Source organism: Mytilus californianus, unplaced genomic scaffold (genome assembly GCF_021869535.1).
Source record: "Mytilus californianus isolate M0D057914Y unplaced genomic scaffold, xbMytCali1.0.p SCAF_4, whole genome shotgun sequence".
Taxonomy (NCBI): Eukaryota; Metazoa; Mollusca; class Bivalvia; order Mytilida; family Mytilidae; genus Mytilus; species Mytilus californianus.
In genome coordinates, this window is record NW_026262690.1 from 43,012,667 (window position 1) to 43,030,719 (window position 18,053).

Here is an 18,053-nt window from a genome sequence, read left to right on the forward strand (position 1 = left end):
CAAGCCTTAGTATGATAATCGGATGCCTTAGTATGATAATCAGATGGAACAAAGATGCACACTCCTCAGATTTATGTCATGCTTGACAAGAGTTTAAAAATAACAATGAAAAAAGTGAAAGAACCAAAATTCTCAGACAGATAACTAAGAAGATGATGATGATGGATGGCTGCTTAACGTCCAGCGGCAAATTAATATGTATATTCAAGACGAGAACATGTTAATGTAATATGAATATTAACCCTGCTTTGCACTAGACTGACACGCTGAGTCGGATTTTTAACGTGCTAGTTCACAAGGTAACAGTCCGCAGGAAGACATATCACCTTACCTGGACACATTATTCTGACTTCGAGCCGACAAGTCTTTTACTCCTTAATGCTGCGTGCTTAGAGGAGAAACTAAGAAGATTTTTAGTCTGATGAATCTTTTGGGATGCCTGATTTCTTGTCTAATTCTTTTTATATAGTGTAAGCAATCAAATTTCCAATGGATTAAAGTGTTGCGGAATTAGCAGAAAAAGGGGCATTGATATGTTTTAACTCAAGAAGTTTAATCAGGCCAAAACATCTGTGTTGGTAGCATCCATATGAAAGTAAGAAAAGTTCCAGAATAAAATTTCCATGGTAAATTGCTTTGTTTAAAGGGAGAATATTATTATGTTGCAGAACCTTATCCTTATAAATAAATTGAGACGTGAGATGAATGTCAATGAGACAGTTACCTAATGACAAAAATAACTAAAATAGATCTAGTGGGGCAGCATACAGTCTTCAGCAAAAAGCAGGTGCCTATACAATATATGTCTTGTCACTGGACGTAAAGCAAGACAGGTGCCTATACAAAATATGTCTTGTCACTGGACGTAAAGCAAAAGACAGGTGCCTATACAATATATGTCTTGCCACTGGACGTAAAGCAAAAGACAGGTGCCTATACAATATATGTCTTGTCACTGGACGTAAAGCAAAAGACAGGTGCCTATACAATATATGTCTTGCCACTGGACGTAAAGCAAAAGACAGGTGCCTATACAATATATGTCTTGCCACTGGACGTAAAGCAAACAGCATTCAATCAATCAATACAATATGTCAATCTCTAAATCATCCCATGTCTATAAAAGTTGTGAATAAATTAAACAAAAACAATCAAAGATCTGCAACAACGCCAAATTCTCCAAATAATAAAATAAAACTATATGACATAATTTATATTGGAATAGAAAATAGAAAGTTCATGAGTGTTTATTGTATTTAATCTGATCAGACAAAATGTCCACCTTCATGATAATGAAATAAAAAAATGTATTTGGTTGACAATGGTTTGTCCTTTCAGCCAGTATTCCCAAGTGGTTAAGTTGTGCTCAAGTCATTTAACACTTGTTTAATGTCATATAATTTTGTACTTAAAATCAATATGAAAAAGAATTGTGGCTGTCTAAATTTGATTACCAAGCATTCAGTTTTTGTCATGATGATTTTTTTAAATATTTATTTTTTGTTTCTGACATACTATTTATTTATTTGTTGTTATTTGTTTTGGATTGAGTAAGCGTTAAAGAAATCCTTTGTTAAAATCACGGCTTAAAGCAATATTATGGATAGAATAGAAGACAAAACTTAATTATAGTGTGCTATGAGAGAATGATTTGAATTTACATAGGTTGTCAGATGATTATACCAGAAATTATATTCCAGTCATGTTCTGTATTGTCTAAAAACAAGATTTAAGTGCCATAATATGTACAACTATCGGCAAGGCTTTAGGTTTAATGTATATCAAAAATCTGTTTCTCTCCAAATATGACAATTGATTTCAGATTACAGGACCGAGAAATAAATTGCAATTACAGAATATTGTCTTTACACTACTTTGCTAGAGATGGGTATTCAATCATAGTAAATTGTCAGTTGGTGAAATTGAAGTTGAGCGCTGCTTGGTATTAAATGATATAGCTTTACGATAATTGGATTCCAACATCACTTGCAATACTTTATATATTTCTTTCAAAAATTTACTTCATAATTATTCATTGTCAGGCTTCGTATTAAGAAGGTTTATGCACTTATAGTTTTTCAGTCTTTTTTAAGGGGTAAAACTTAGGTAAAAAATATGTATGTTTCATTGCTCTGTCTAAGCAGTTTTGATTTGAACAGATTTCAGAGTTTTCACCTACAGTGTATGAAATAAACAACAGTGAATGGTATGTGGCAAAAGGGTCTGTCTGTCTTTTATACCTTCTCTTCAGTTACTTGAGTGAAAATAATACACATACAGATTTATTTATATGATAAAAACCTGCAAGTAGGCAAAGCATATCTCTGTGTCAACAGTTTATTATTTGTATGATAAAAACCTGCAAGTAGGCAAAGCATATCTCTGTGTCAACAGTTTATTATTTGTATGATAAAAACCTGCACGTAGGCAAAGCATATCTCTGTGTCAACAGTTTATTATTTGTATGATAAAAACCTGCAAGTAGGCAAAGCATATCTCTGTGTCAACAGTTTATTATTTGTATGATAAAAACCTGCAAGTAGGCAAAGCATATCTCTGTGTCAACAGTTTATTATTTATATGATAAAAACCTGCAAGTAGGCAAAGCATATCTCTGTGTCAACAGTTTATTATTTATATGATAAAAACCTGCAAGTAGGCAAAGCATATCTCTGTGTCAACAGTTTATTATTTGTATGAAAGAAACTTGCAAGCAAGCAAAACATATCTCTGTGTCAACAGTTTATTATTTGTATGAAAGAAACCTGCAAGCAGGTAAAGCATATCTCTGTGTCAACAGTTTATTATTTGTATGAAAGAACCTGCAAGCAGGCAAAGCATATATCTGTGTTGACAGATCTTTTATATTTAAATAATTCTTTAATAAAATAGAATTAGCTTAGCCAAAATTCAAAATGATATATACAAGAGACTAATTTTTTCTCAAAATAAAGATTAATGTAAAAATTAATTTTCAGATTAGCCTGTTAAGCTCAATCAAAGTTTTGAAAGTTCCTTAATTTATTAACCTTTTGTTGATGTACACTACATTATAACAGTAAGGAGCCTGAGCAGTTCACTGATGTATATAAGAAAGTAGACAACCCTTTGAACTAACAAAACATATTAGCCTGACAAGTTAACATTGATTTTCTACTGTATAGGATGATTTAACATTTATTTCCATTACCTTTGACAGTACCTATTGTCTTGTCAGACATTTTTACTTCCTTGTTGGAATCAACAGTATCTATTGTTACTGGATTCTTAACTTACCAGTAATCTCAAATCAAACTTCTAGTGAAATTTCTTACAATTTACTTATTATATGAATATTTTAATTATTTTTATTGTAAACACAGTTAAACTCAAAACTGTTGTAATCTGTTTTTTATTGCTGGTCCTTATCGTGACTTTTTAGGAAAGAATTCTTAGTTAAATGGGGTGAAAATTCAATTGAAGCTGTTATTTATTACTTTTTCTTTCAATGATTTTTTGGGGTTTATTTTTTGGTTTAGTTTTTGTTTTGTTTTTATATTCATTTGTTTGGTTTTTTTGGGTTTTTTTTAGGGGTCTGGGGGAGAGGTATTTTGGTACTGTTACCCTGAAGTTCTTGCACACCAATAAAGTAAGAAAGACAATTTAAACTTTAACCTAAAAAGCAAACAGTCTAACTATTGTTGTATCTTATTATTGAAAATTTTGTTTAAATTCAATAAAATGCACAGCAGGTATACATTGTCTTCCATATATATAGATGTATTGATTTTTTTTATAAAATTTGTTTTTCTTTATATTCAGAGTTGTTTTTGTACTGTAACATCAGTCAGTTTGCCGTCAACAGAAAATAGAGCTGTTAAAAAGTTTGCATTCTTAACAAGTTTTTTTTAAATCTGGGTTAGCCTTAACCTAATTCTATGGTCAACTCTTCGAACATGTTTATATAAAAAAGTTTTAAGAAAAGTAAAATATGAAGAGGATATTTATGTTGAGGCTTCAGTAAGTGTATTTCTGAAATAATATGAAAATCTGTCAAGAATTTGATGTCATCATCCTGTATATTTTACAGATTTTTTAAATAAGTAATATGAAAATTCAGAAATTACTAAACCTTGTAGGTAACAGACTTGAGTATGAGTCCCAAAGGGATGCTATGGAATATTCATTTGTGTTCAAAGGATTTGTTTTAGTCAGTTTTTTGTTTGTTTCCTTTTTAGACATCTTAGTAATTTTTGTAAAATCTTTGCAAATTTGACAGCCTATAATTGAAAATATAATGAATTTTCTATTTGTTTACTTTCAGATCATCTCAGGCAGAGTTAGATTCCTTGACCAACCTTATTGGTTCTATGTGGACACAGTACAAGCCACATGCCTCTCCAACTAACCTCGATCTTGATGATATGTTTAGTTTTCTTGTACAGGAAGAAAACAACTTGAACTCAGCCAAATCATCAAATCAAGTACTAGACGATATTTACAAACAGTTTGAGGATTTAGGAGACAAACTAGAGGAAGATATGGTAATAAATAATAAGTGTTCCTGTGTTTAAAAAAGTAGATAGGATGAGCAGGTGTTGAAATTCTCTGACAAACTTCACTAACCCATGTCTTGTGCGACTCAAAGTTTAAGACATTATTTACTGATGCACAACCTTATAGCTTGATAGACAACAAATGAAGTGAAGGAAATCATGTTTAATCAGTCTTTATATGCCACTGGACATTAAGTAAGCTACAACCAATCAATCAATCTTTATCTGAAAACACTCAGAAGATAAGTATGCAGTGGTAAATAGTGACAAATTTTGCTTACTTGTTATGCATGTTGTTTGACAATGCTGATCCCACATATAGGCAGGATATTTTCAATTGATCTATACAGTTATCCCCAAAAACAAGATAATGGATTAGTTCCAAAAATAGATTTATTTAGCAGTTGAATAAGATGATTTTGATTAGTTACTTTATTTATCACAGAACATTTCATACTATGCAAAAATGACCAATCAGGCTACTGCTATTTGCAATCCCTGATTTGGTTGTCAATAAGACCATTACCCCCATGAAGATGACAAAATTTAACACATAACTTAATATTCTACTGTTACACCTCTGTCCCAGGTAAGAAGAGGGTTTGGTGCCAGCAAACATGTTTAACCCTGCCACATTCTTTATATCCCTGTCCCAAGTCAGGAGCCTGTAGTTCAGTGGTTGTCGTTGGTTCATATCTTATAGCCGACTATAGGGTATTGGTTTTTCTCATTGTTAAAGGCCATACAGTTGCATATAATTGCTTATAAGTTGAGGTATTCAGTATCAAAGCAACCCAACAGGTCTACCAAAATATGTCCCTTGTTATATCTTATAATATTTGTTTTGTATTAAGAGAATCTGGTGTTGATTGCAGGTCTTTGATAGTTTCTGATTGATTTATTCATAAATCTTATAGTCTCTAAACTATTTAGAGATTATTGACTTCTAAATGCCTTTTGGTTATAAGATTGTTGATTTGCTGTCTCATTAATATGTACCCAACATCTTCTTTTACAGTTATTCACTGTGTTTCTTGCAAATTGGTGAAAAAGCAATGAGCTTAGCAAAATTTTATTTTGGGTTCATCATGATATATACCCCCCTTTTAGGATCCTTTTAATAGATAGGGGGGAAATTAATAGAAAATCATTCACTGACTTTGAGTATACACCTCATTAACAATGCTGGCCCTTCCCTTTTTTAGCTCACCTGGCCCGAAGGGCCAAGTGAGCTTTTCTCATCACTTGGCGTCCGTCGTCGTCGTCCGTCGTCGTTAGCTTTTTACAAAAATCTTCTCCTCTGAAACCACTGGGCCAAATTTAACCAAACTTGGCCACAATCATCATTAGGGTATCTAGTTTAAAAAATGTGTCCGATGACCCCGCCAATCAACCAAGATGGCCACCATGGCTAAACATAGAACATAGGGGTAAAATGTAGATTTTGGCGTATATCTCTGAAACCAAAGCATTTAGAGTAAATCTGACATAGGATAAAACTGATTATCAGGTCAAGATCTATCTGCCCTGAAATTTTCAGACAAATCTGACAACCTGTTGTTGGGTTGCTGCCCCTGAATTGGTAATTTTAAGGAAATTTTGCCGTTTTTGGTTATTATCTTGAATATTATTATAGATAGAGATAAGTAAACAGCAATAATGTTTAGCAAAGTAAGATCAACAAATAAGTTGTCATGACCAAAATTGTCAGTCGACCCCTTTAGGAGTTATTGCCCTTAATAGTCAATTTTTTGTAAATTTTTGTAATCTTTTACAAAAATCTTCTTCTCTGAAACTACTGAGACAAATTTAACCATACTTGGCCATAATCATTATTAGGGTATCTAGTTTAAAAAAATTGTCCAATGACCCCGCCTTCCAACCATCATGGCCGACTTGGTTAAAAATAGAACATAGGGGTAAAATGCAGTTTTTGGTTTATATCTCTGAAACTAAAGCATTTAGAGCAAATCTGACAGGTGGCAAAAATGTTCATCAGATTTAGATTTATCTGCCCTGAAATTTTCAGACGAATCCGACAACCTGTTGTTGGGTTGCTGCCCCTAAGTTAGTAATTTTACAAAAATTTTGCAGTTTTTTGTTATTATCTTAGGTATCATTATAATATCTAATATCTAATACTATTAATTATGATTTTAACCTTATTTTACATGATTTCCAAAGCATCAGTAAATACAGGTGAGCGACACAGGCTCTTGAGAGCCTCTAGTTTCTCTATTTTGTTAATTTGTGTTACTGTTATAGTTTTCATATCCAAACTATTGCAGAATCCATATACACATTACAGTGAACACTTTTGTTCATTGATTTTGCTTAACCTTGTAAAGTTTTAAAAGTCATAGATCTTGACTTTAGTTTTTAACCTTTATAAATATAATGATTTAATTTGAAGATGAAAGGAGTACAAAAATCAATTTTTTTGTTTCATTTTTTTTTTATTGATAACCTTGAAGCAATGGAGTGGTTTGCAAGTTGAACTGCAATTGAGCATAGGTATTATATAGCAAATATTCAATGCAATGCTGAAGCATAGATTTACTTATAAAATAGGGGTTTATAGAAGGCTGTGTAAATCAAGGTCATATCTTAAAGGGGATGATTAAAAAGACTATTTGGACTGTATTCTTGTACTGTCTTCATGGAAAAATGTTATACTTCATGTATTAGTTGCCCTTGAATAAAGTCATGCTATATGTATAATTTTGATCTTGAATGCTATATAAGCACAAAATTATGTCCAGGACATTTCTTTTTGCTGCTAGCCTAATCTTAGTAATATTTCAAGGAAGTGTTGTCATTATAAAAGCTTTTATCTTGACTTATTTCAATTATGATATATGAAAAGTCAAGTTACATCCAATAACTATTCAGAAATCTTATTATGGCCATTATCTGTACACAAACATTCTAGATCCAGTATATACTTCACTCATCATTAACCCAAGACAAAAACATTTGTCACTTCTCTTAGGTCAGTTTATATATGATAGGATAAGGCCACTGCTTGTTAATTATTAAAAACATGTGAGGACAGCAGACATTTTTTATGTTTGGTTTATTTGATAAGCTGAGATTAGTGCATTAGTCTCAATTAATTGAAATCACTTTTAACCTTAACCGACACTATGGTTAACCATAAATATATGAAAACACATAGATGAGTAAAATATATTTTCAATGATCCTTTCCTGTAAACTTTTATGTTCATTTTAGTTTTGTTGAAGGAAAATGTTACAGATGTATATTATCTAATCAAATTAATACCATATATTACAAATGTATCATTTTTGTTTTGCCTGTGATGAAAGGATCCTGCATTCTATCTGCTTTGTAAACAATTTACAAATAAGTTTTTTCAAGACATTGATAACTTTGTCAACTGTAATGTAATTAAATGAAACCTGGACAGAAGCTTCTTCATGACCAGCATCTGAAGCTTTATTTTGAAAATATTTATTTCATTGATAGATGGACTTAGTATTTTTGCAGTTATTTTTGACATTGTCTTAGGTTAAATGTTGAAATACAGTTTGAAGTTAAAGGTTTTTTCAGACATGAATAACTTATTCAAACCTTCATGGAATGTTATAAACTTGGAGTCTTTTTCATGATCCAGAAATAGCATCTAAAGAAAATGAATTTATGTCATTTACCTTTATTTTTGGTATAATTGGACTTGATTTTTAGCAGTCAATATTACACTTTTACACTGACAGCAGCAATTGCAGACAAGGCACAGGGTCACATGAACACTTACATTTTTGTCGAGCCTTCGACTTTAGTCGAAAAAGCGAGACATAGCGATCCTACATTCCGTCGGCGTCATTGTCGTCGGCGGCGTCCACAAATATTCACTCTGTGGTTAAAGTTTTTGAAATTTTAATAACTTTCTTAAACTATCCTGGATTTCTACCGAACTTGGACAGAAGCTTGTTTATGATCATAAGATAGTATCCAGAAGTAAAACTTTCTTAAACTATCCTGGATTTCTACCAAACTTGGACAGAAGCTTGTTTATGATCATAAGATAGTATCCAGAAGTAAATTTTGTAAAAATAAAATTCCATTTTTTCTGTATTTTACTTATAAATGGACTTAGTTTTTCTGCCAGGAAACAACACATTCACTCTGTAGTTAAAGTTTTTAAAATTTTAATAACTTTCTTATACTATTTTGGATTTGTACCAAACTTGGACAGAAGCTTGTTTATGATCAAAAGCTAGTATCTAGAAGAAAATTTTGTAAAAAAATAAATCCATTTTTTCAGTATTTTACTTTTAAATGGACTTAGATTTTCTGCCAGGAAACAACACATTCACTCTGTGGTTAAAGTTTTTAAAATTTTAATAACTTTCTTATACTATTTTGGATTTGTACCAAACTTGGACAGAAGCTTGTTTATGATCAAATGCTAGTATCTAGAAGGAAATTTTGTTTTCTTCCAGTTAACATTACATTCAGTCTGCAGTTAAAGTTTTTAAACATTTATTAGATTCATAAACTATCCTGGATTTTTACCAAACTTGGACAGAAGCTTCTTACAATCAAAAGATAGTATCAAGAGGAATATTTTTATTGATTTACTTCCTCATTTTTGTTGAGCCTGCGATTAACAGAAAAAGTAGGCGAGACACTGGGTTCCGCGGAACCCTTACGAATTTTTTTAACTTTTAAACTTGAATTTATTATTGTTGTTGTTATTGTTTTGATTGATGAGTTTCTATTGTGAACTTTTTCCAGGAAACTGAAGATGTACTCAATGACCTTGACAGATCAATTGAGGAAGGAGAAGACCCATTACCTCCACCACCAATGATGAATGCATCTAGTGAAGGTTTGGATGAAAATGTACCATTACCACCCCCACCACCTCCAGGCAGTGTGGATAAGTCATCACCACCAAGACCACCATCAGCTTCTCTGAAGCCAGCTCATCCTCCTAACTCAGATTCTTATGATGAAAACATGGCAGAAATTGCAGGCATAGAGGATTTCTTAGACCAGTTTGAGACTGCAGCAGATGAACTGATGGGATCAAATACAGGAGTCCCACCACCACCTCCTCCTCCTGGTGGGGCAGGAATACCTCCACCACCTCCTCCTCCACCAGGTCCTGGGGGAGTACCACCACCTCCTCCACCCCCAGGGGCTGGAAATGTAAATCGCCCACTACCACCAAGACCAACCTCAGTGGCTGTTCCACCAGTACTTCCACCTCCGCCAACAATCCCAGCTCCTCCACTTCCAGATCATATCAACCAAGAATCAAAAACTCCAACTGCCATTGAATCTCTGTCACCAACCATAGAGAAAAACTTACACAACTTAATGAACTTTGATATGGAATCACAACCAGAGATGAATGGTCATGCAGTACCAGTTAAAGATTTGGGAGAGGATGAACATGTTTATTATGATATGCTAGAGTATGCTGAGAAGTACTTCAATGATCATCCTAAGGAAGTGGGTGGGACTATCATGAAAAGTTTGAGAAAAAGGCCTGGATCTGGAGAGGTATTGATCATATTATTATAGATATATTATATGTTTTTGTATTGTGAAATGCTTGCTTACTAGATATAAAAAATTGTGTATTGTGAAGTGCTTACTTTGATATATAGAAATGTTTATGTCAGAACCTAAATTGTTTAGATAGAAATATGTTAATGATTACCAGTCCCTTTATGTAACTGAAAATCGATAAGTTTATATGTAAAGTACATATAGAAAATAAAGATTAATTCTTCACAGTATCATATTTTGATGAAAACACATAAATGTTATTGTTTCATAGTAAACAATTGATATATATAATGGATGTACAAGGGACAAAAAAAAACTGAATAAAATACAAAATACAAATATGTAACCCAGTTTCATTAATTTTCATGCTTTTTTCACATTTCTCGATCGGTGTGAAAAAAATATTTCTCATCTAGACAAGAGAAAACTTTGTTCTCAGCAAATGATTGGTAGAAATTTGATTATGACCTCCAATTTTATTGGTTTCTTCTAAATTTCCTTTTGTGACGTCATGACAAAAGGCGACCATGTCTGATGACATCACATATAAAGAACACAATTTTCTGTAAATATTTGAAAAAAAAAGGATAAACGTTGTTCTAAAAATCATTAGAGAAACAGATTCCACTGCTACAACTCTTGTATGTATTACGATATTTCTCAACTCTCAATAGTTACATTTTAATTATTTAAAAAGCTTGGCAAGCCTCGAGTGGAGAAATATCATAACACACTTGATGCAGTGGTGGAATCTATATATATTAAGGGAACTATGCTATTATTACTGTTCATCATCATGACATTTGCTGAAAGCTAAAAACCTAGCACCTGACAACAAGCTGTTTAGGCTGCAACAGTGTTCTTTGATATCTATTGATAAGGGCAATGGATGTTATCAAAGGAACATACACAGGAGTAATAAACTACATACAAATTGGGGGAGTTACACAACAAATTCACAACTTTTGTACTTCATTGCTGACCTATAAGGTTCGATTTGATGAAGCAAAACATCTTCTATGACACCAGCCATTTCACAATTAAGAAATGTACAGATACATGGAGACTTACTTTTAAAATGGTTTATTAAAATGTCCAGTTTGATCTTGGGCATTGTTAAAAATATAACTGACGTCAATCATATTTACTCTATGTTTTATTGGGATTAGAATATGACTTTGATTTCAAAGCAATACATGCAATCTATAGCATCATATTAGAATTCAAAATAAATTTTAGAAAAACATAATATCTTTCATGATGCAGTAAATATTGTCAGGAATTAAGATAAAATTTATATATTTATATTGCAGAAGGGCTATTTAACCAAGGAGGAAATGCTGAAGTTTTGTAAGAATGGAAATATACCAACATCACATGTACATATCCATGACTTAGAGAGTGTACATTTAGCCTGTACTTCATTTAAGGTACAAATTGAAAACAGATTTCTAATGTGAGGATTAAATTTTTCAAATTGTGCAATTTTTTTTCCATAGTAAAAGATTACAGAAGTCATTGCTTAATAAGGTAGTGACTATTTTTTAACAAAATTTTAGGACTGAAAAGTCTGGTTGTATTCATAACTTGAAATAAATAACATTTATTTATGATAAAATATATTAATGAGAAATAGAAATGTTGTAAATATGAATTGTAGATATTTGCATTACTCAAGGCATTTAAAATTTATTCATATTATAATTGTTTGCAGGATATAACTAAATATATAAAGGATGAGTCTAAAGACGATGTTTTGAAAGTAGTTCAAAACTATGTTGGTGCTGGAATACAACATGTAGAGTTACGAGATGAGATTTATTGTCAGATGATTAGGCAGTGTACGGACTGCCCTGAACAAAATTATCAAGTCCAAGCTTGGTCACTAATGTGTTTGATTACAGCCTCATTCTCGCCAAGTAAAAATTTGCACAAGGTAAGATTTCATATAAGTTTTAAGGAAAACCATCAAATGCTTTTCCCTATTTTTTTTATATGAAATATCTGAATTATGTATGTTAACCTGTTGGTAGTGAATTATATGTGTTAACCAGTTGGTAGTGAAATGTGTGTATTAACCAGCTGGTAGTGAATTATCTGTGTTAACCAGTTGGTAGTGAATTTGATTGTAAGGAACAAAACAATTAAAGCATAAATTATTGATTTAAAAGTCTCTATTTTCTAAACAGAGAAAAAGCATTATAAGCATCTCGTAGTACTTGAAAAATGAATACATCTATCTACATATATATACATATGTGTGTGTAAAATACATGTTATTTTTCAGTACTTGCTGTCGTTTGTGAAGAAGAATTGCAGTGATAGTATAATAGGGAAGTATTCTCTACAATGTCATAAACATCTGACAATGCCAAGAGCTAAAGCCAGAAATCTGCCACCATCTACAGCTGAAATTATGGTAAGTCTTCTTAAAAAATAGTTTCTTTAGGTGTCCTTTAAGTTCCAACTGTTTACAATTAAAGTCAGTTGCAGATTAGCAGCATTTTACTCACTTTTTAATAACTGTGTCTAGGTGTGCCTATTAATAAATCCCAGTGCCACCTCAAATTAAAAAATTTAGTTTGACTATTTCTTTTATGATAAACTATTTTTTCTCAGAAATTTAGATAGGTATGAAGAATAGACTGCAACCCAACAACACAAAAAAATCAAGACACGTAAAGGTCAACACAGGGTCTTTAACAATAGAATAATGTTTATTCGATATGTCAAGCTTTATATAACGTCCAGTCCAGAATAGGTCTGAATAAATTCAAAAGAGACTTAACACAAGTTGATTTGAGATTTTATTGCCCCACCTAGGGGCATTATGTTTTTCGGTCTGTGCCTCCGTCCGTCTGTCCCGCTTCAGGTTAAAGTTTTTGGTCAAGGTAGTTTTTGATGAAGTAGAAGTCCAATCAACTTGAAACTTTGTACACATGTTCCCTATGATATGATCTTTCTAATTTTAATGCCAAATTAGAGTTTTGACCCCAATTTCACAGTCCACTGAACATAGAAAATGATAGTGCGAGTGGGGCATCCATGTACTATGGACACATTCTTGTTTAACATAAAAGGCTCTTGAAACTTCAAGAAAGCAATGTTGGAAAGACTGACTTTTCATTATTTTTCCTATAAAATTAGAATATAAAATGCAATGTCTATTTTACATTTAATTTTCATTAACAAAAAATAAGAACCTTGTATATAATTAAAGTGGGTAGATATTTTCACCACTGGTTATAGTTAACTTGGCTACATTTTATGATGTATGTTCAGTGCCATTGGAAATTTTCAGATTTTCGCAGAACTTAAAACATTTTGAAAATGAATACAAGTTGTAAAATGTAGTGTATTTATTATTTACAGAGTATGCAGATGCTTAGCCCATTGATATGTAAGGTATATTTTATGGATGGTAAGACCAAGGCTATCAGTATGATGCCTATAGATACAGCAGCAGAGGTACTAGATAGCGTGGCAAGGAAGATAGGTTTACGATCGGTAGAAGGATGGGCTCTGTTTGAGATGACATCAGACTATGAGAGATATATCAGAGGTTATGAATATATTGCTGATGTTTTGACACAATGGGAATTGTAAGTCCTATAATTTATTTGTAGATTTTAATGTGAATGAATAAAGGAAATATTGGATAAATATATATGAAACAGCAACGCAACAAAACAAAAAGTTAAAAGACATAGATTTAAATTCTAAATAAAGCAAGAAATCAAGTTTTGTATGCTTTACAATTGTAAGGCACTAACCAATTATTTTTGACTCCTTAATTACATATAAAATGAAACTGCACTATTTGCTGATTGTATGGTATTTATTTAGTACAAGTGAAAATACAGCACTTATCACTGCTTTTGTTTTATCAGTATAATATCTATTTTCAAATTAAAAAAATTATTTTACACTTTATTCAGACAAGAAAGAAAATCTGCTCAGTTATCTAAGTATGACACTGTATCTAAGAAGGGACCAAAGATGGCTCTAGGAGGATCAGATGCCAGACTAATATTCAGGAAGCGTGTGTATAAACATATTAAAGACATTCCAAATGATCCAGTTGAATATCAGCTACTGTATGCTGAATGTGTGGCTAAAGTGGTTAAGGTAATTGACTTGACATTGATCACTTCAAAATTATTGTGTGTCAATTGTTCACAAAATTCTGATAGCTTTATTTTCATAGTGTAAGACAAGTTTACATCATATGGGAATTTTCAATAATTTATATTCTTATCAACAGCATTATGTATTATAGTATATAAAATTCAATTTTGAAAACCTAAAATGGAGTTGTTAAATTACTATGTGAAACTTTATAAAATGTGCTTAATAATGATAACTGATGATCTTTGCAGGATGAATTTCCAGTATCAGATAAGGTAGCATTACAGTTAGCTGGTTTACAAGCTAGGGTGACCTTTGGACAGTACGAGGAATGCAAAGATTTTAGGTAAGTTTTTGAAAAATAGACTTTATGTCTGATATATTTGCATTTTATGTAAAGTCTGCAAAAACTGCATGTTTACACACTAGGGATTGCAATAAATTCATCTTCAAAAACATATCAGCAAAATAAGTGGTACATGTATTCAGGTGTTTTGTTGTTGTTTATGATTATTGTTTTATCAAAGATAGTAATATATAAAAATTCTTATAGACTTGTTGGAAAATAATCCATTACTTATATTTTACCATAGATACAAAGAAGCAGAGCAGTTTTTAAGTAAGAGGATATTAGCTATGCCTGGACGTGACTGGAATGAAGAAGTTGCTGCATCTCATAGTGTAAGTATTACATAGAGTCGGTTTAAAAAATAGATAGTGAAAACCATGATCATCTCCCTTTAAACACAGTGAACCCTGATAGATATTACTGCATTCTTGGTAGAGCCATCTTGTTCAATGAATTCCCATTAAACTTTCTAGAATATGTGTGTATGCATTGGAAATGTGCACCTCACTTTGTGTATACATTTGGGGTATTTTTGTCTGCTTTAGCTTACAGGTATATCTTCCATGACCCTTAAGTGTACCATGGTTTTGCTAACTTGTAGAAATTGGTGGATATCACCTTTCCTTACTATAGTGTAGTATTCAAATAGATGGTCCATAAATCATATCAAATACAGGGATATAAAGTAACATTTTTATCAAATACAGTAAGAGTTACAGCATTCCATCCTCATCTTTGCTAGCCAATGGTTATCATTAGAGAGCTTCGTAACTCTTGGCTAGCAAAGATGTCCATTTTTGACACTGTGATATATTCAGTACATTATGAAAGGACATATCCTACTTTTTATTTTTGCAGCATTATGGTAAAGGAAAGACTGAACTAGAAGCACAAGTTTGGTATTTAACAGCAGTGAGACAGTTTCCATTGTATGGATGTACTTTGTTCCCCATTGTTCATAAAGGATTGTGGTCACATACAGGAGATGCTTTAATTGCTATCAATATGGATGGAATTAAGTTTATTAAAGCTAGAGACAAAAATGTGATAAATCAGTTTAATTATACTGAAATAGAGTCTATAACAATTGACCCTAATGATAATTATGTGACATTAGAATTGAAGAACACGGCTGAAGTTAACTGTCAACAGAGATGTTTTATGTTTGAGACAGAATGTAAAGAAGATATAGGTTCTCTCATTGCTAGTTATTCTCCAAATCATGCCTCATGGCTCAATCCAGAATATGAAAGTCTGAAGAAGAAGGTAGGTTCTTAGAAAATATATAGGCATTTAATTTATATGTTTATATTGTTTGATTTTAGTAGTGATGCAAGATTTGGAAATCTCCAAACACAATCATATCAATCTTAAACCTTTTAGTTTTTTTTTTTGCTCACCTGGTTTAAAAGATCGTTTTTAAGGGAGATAAATCAAATGATTTTTGTATTAAAATAAATTGTGTTGTTTATTACCTTTTTCCTTATTTAGCAAGAAAATCAAAACAGGTACAGCACACTTTCCTTTTTCCAAAAAGTATTGTATTTATACAGAACATCATGAAGCATTCAAGTGGAAATAGGATTGTATTGAACTCATTCATTCATTTTTAGATTCATTGCATTCTGTAGTGATACACACATTTTTATTTTTATGCTAAAAACATCAGTTTTTTCCAATGTTTTTTTTGGGGGAGTGGGGCTAGAAAAACAGACAAAATCAGTGAATTAAAGCAATTTTTTTTTTGTCTTTGAAAGTTTATGCCTACCAACTATAAAAGTGATGAAAATAAATACTCTTTATTGATTTGTTATGTTGGATATTTCTTATTTTCATTCATTCAGTCTAAGATGACAGATGAAGAAAAACTAAAACTGTATGAGGAAATAGTTCGGTGTAGAAGAGCTTTATCTGATAGTCGTTTACTACAGAAACCATCTGGTCATGGAAATCCTGGCTTCCTTAGACAGTCTATTAGAAGGTTAGTGCTTTTTTTTTTAAATTCCTTTACTAGTTTTGTTTGCCTTATGAAAAAAGTGGGTGCAACTTAACCTGTTGCTTATTCAGGTATTCTATGATTACTGCAAAGAAAATCATGTTGGTGCTTACTTTATACAGAACAAGCAGATGGTCTAAAACCTGAAATACTTTTTATTTGTAAAAATGTTGATATGCAAGCAAGATTATTATATAAACTATAAAATTAAGTTTAGATTAATTCAGGTATGTTATCATAATGTTTTTGGTACTGAAATTTATAAACCTCAAATTATCACTCTAGGTCAAACGAATGCTTCTTTTACTTAACCATAAAAAATTGAGGGTATTTGCTATTAATTTAGATAAAAGTAATATTATAATGTGAATGAAGTAATTTTTCTCTCAACTTTTACTATCACCTATCACACTGTTGAGACAAAATGTTCATCTTACTAGTGGTAGGGAATGAAGTGAAGTTTCGAGCAATAATTAAGAATTGAGCAGGTTTTTCAGATACGATTTATATTTAGTTAATTATTTGTATTAAATGGCATAACATTTTGCAAGGAAGTCTTTGCCATAGTTACTTATCTCAGTAAGAAATAGAAGGTAGTTTTTTTATGTATTTGATTTTTATGCAGAATTTTAGTATTCAGGTATAATAGTTCATTGTTTTGAATATTGTACTTTTCCAATCTTCAACTACTCCTTACCTGAACTTGGGTTAGGATAAGTATTCCCATCCACAACTATTCATTATAGGAAGGGTTAAACATTGTCATCCTCATCCACTCAATATATTATAAACCAAGCATTATGTACTTTTGAGGCTGAGCATTCCATTCAAAAACTTCTCACCTGAGATATAAGCATCTTATTTACAATAATTTCTGACCTTATGTCATATTTTGTGGTTGTTGTTCCCTTATAAAACTGTTCCTTTCCTGATGTAATAAACATTCCTCCCATTACTATTTCTTACCTTATTTGATAAGCATGACAATATACCCACTACTTCTAACCTGATGTGGTAGGCATTTCCATCCATGACTACCCTACTCCTTACCTGATGTGGTAGGCATTCTCTTTCATCACTAAACCTTACCTAAGCCTAAGGGGGTAATTATTCTCCTCCAAAATACTAATTGGGTTGTGAGTATTCATTTCAAGAATTGATCCTTCCCTGTGGGTATATTGAAAAACACCAAAGGAGGAGATATGAAGAGAGTCATTTTCTAGTCTGTAGAATTACAAAAATAGTGCATTTCTTCAATCCTTTTAAACATTTTGTTACTTTTATTGATAAATGAACCAGATGGTATAATCTGTACAAAAATGTCAGTGTCATTATGAGACCAATTAACATATTTGACATGAAATGGGTAATTTTGAAAATCTTTTTTGCTAAATTAAATATGAGCTTAGGCCCTATCCAAAAGTTTATCAAAATTAGTATCTTTGTAAATGTATAACTAAGACATCTTGCAAAACTATTGTCTTGTTACCATCGAAGGGAT

The 18,053-nt window shown here is 31.8% G+C and overlaps 1 protein-coding gene across 7 annotated transcripts in view; it reads left to right on the forward strand.

Annotated features, from left to right (window-relative positions):
* The window catches only part of LOC127698325 (myosin-VIIa-like), a 111,934-nt gene that overhangs the window by 66,203 nt on the left and 27,678 nt on the right, over nt 1–18,053 (forward strand). For all 7 annotated transcript variants that reach the window (XR_007980794.1, XR_007980796.1, XR_007980795.1 and 4 more), the window contains 11 exons: nt 4,304–4,523; nt 9,297–10,070; nt 11,393–11,509; nt 11,794–12,015; nt 12,367–12,498; nt 13,452–13,681; nt 14,018–14,207; nt 14,459–14,553; nt 14,801–14,888; nt 15,415–15,822; nt 16,401–16,537. Coding sequence is in view for 4 of the 7 variants with exons in the window: in XM_052201719.1 (XP_052057679.1) it covers nt 4,304–4,523; nt 9,297–10,070; nt 11,393–11,509; nt 11,794–12,015; nt 12,367–12,498; nt 13,452–13,681; nt 14,018–14,207; nt 14,459–14,553; nt 14,801–14,888; nt 15,415–15,822; nt 16,401–16,537 (2,613 nt within the window). In the remaining 3 variants the exon portion in view is untranslated. The remainder of the gene's footprint in view (nt 1–4,303; nt 4,524–9,296; nt 10,071–11,392; nt 11,510–11,793; nt 12,016–12,366; nt 12,499–13,451; nt 13,682–14,017; nt 14,208–14,458; nt 14,554–14,800; nt 14,889–15,414; nt 15,823–16,400; nt 16,538–18,053) is intronic.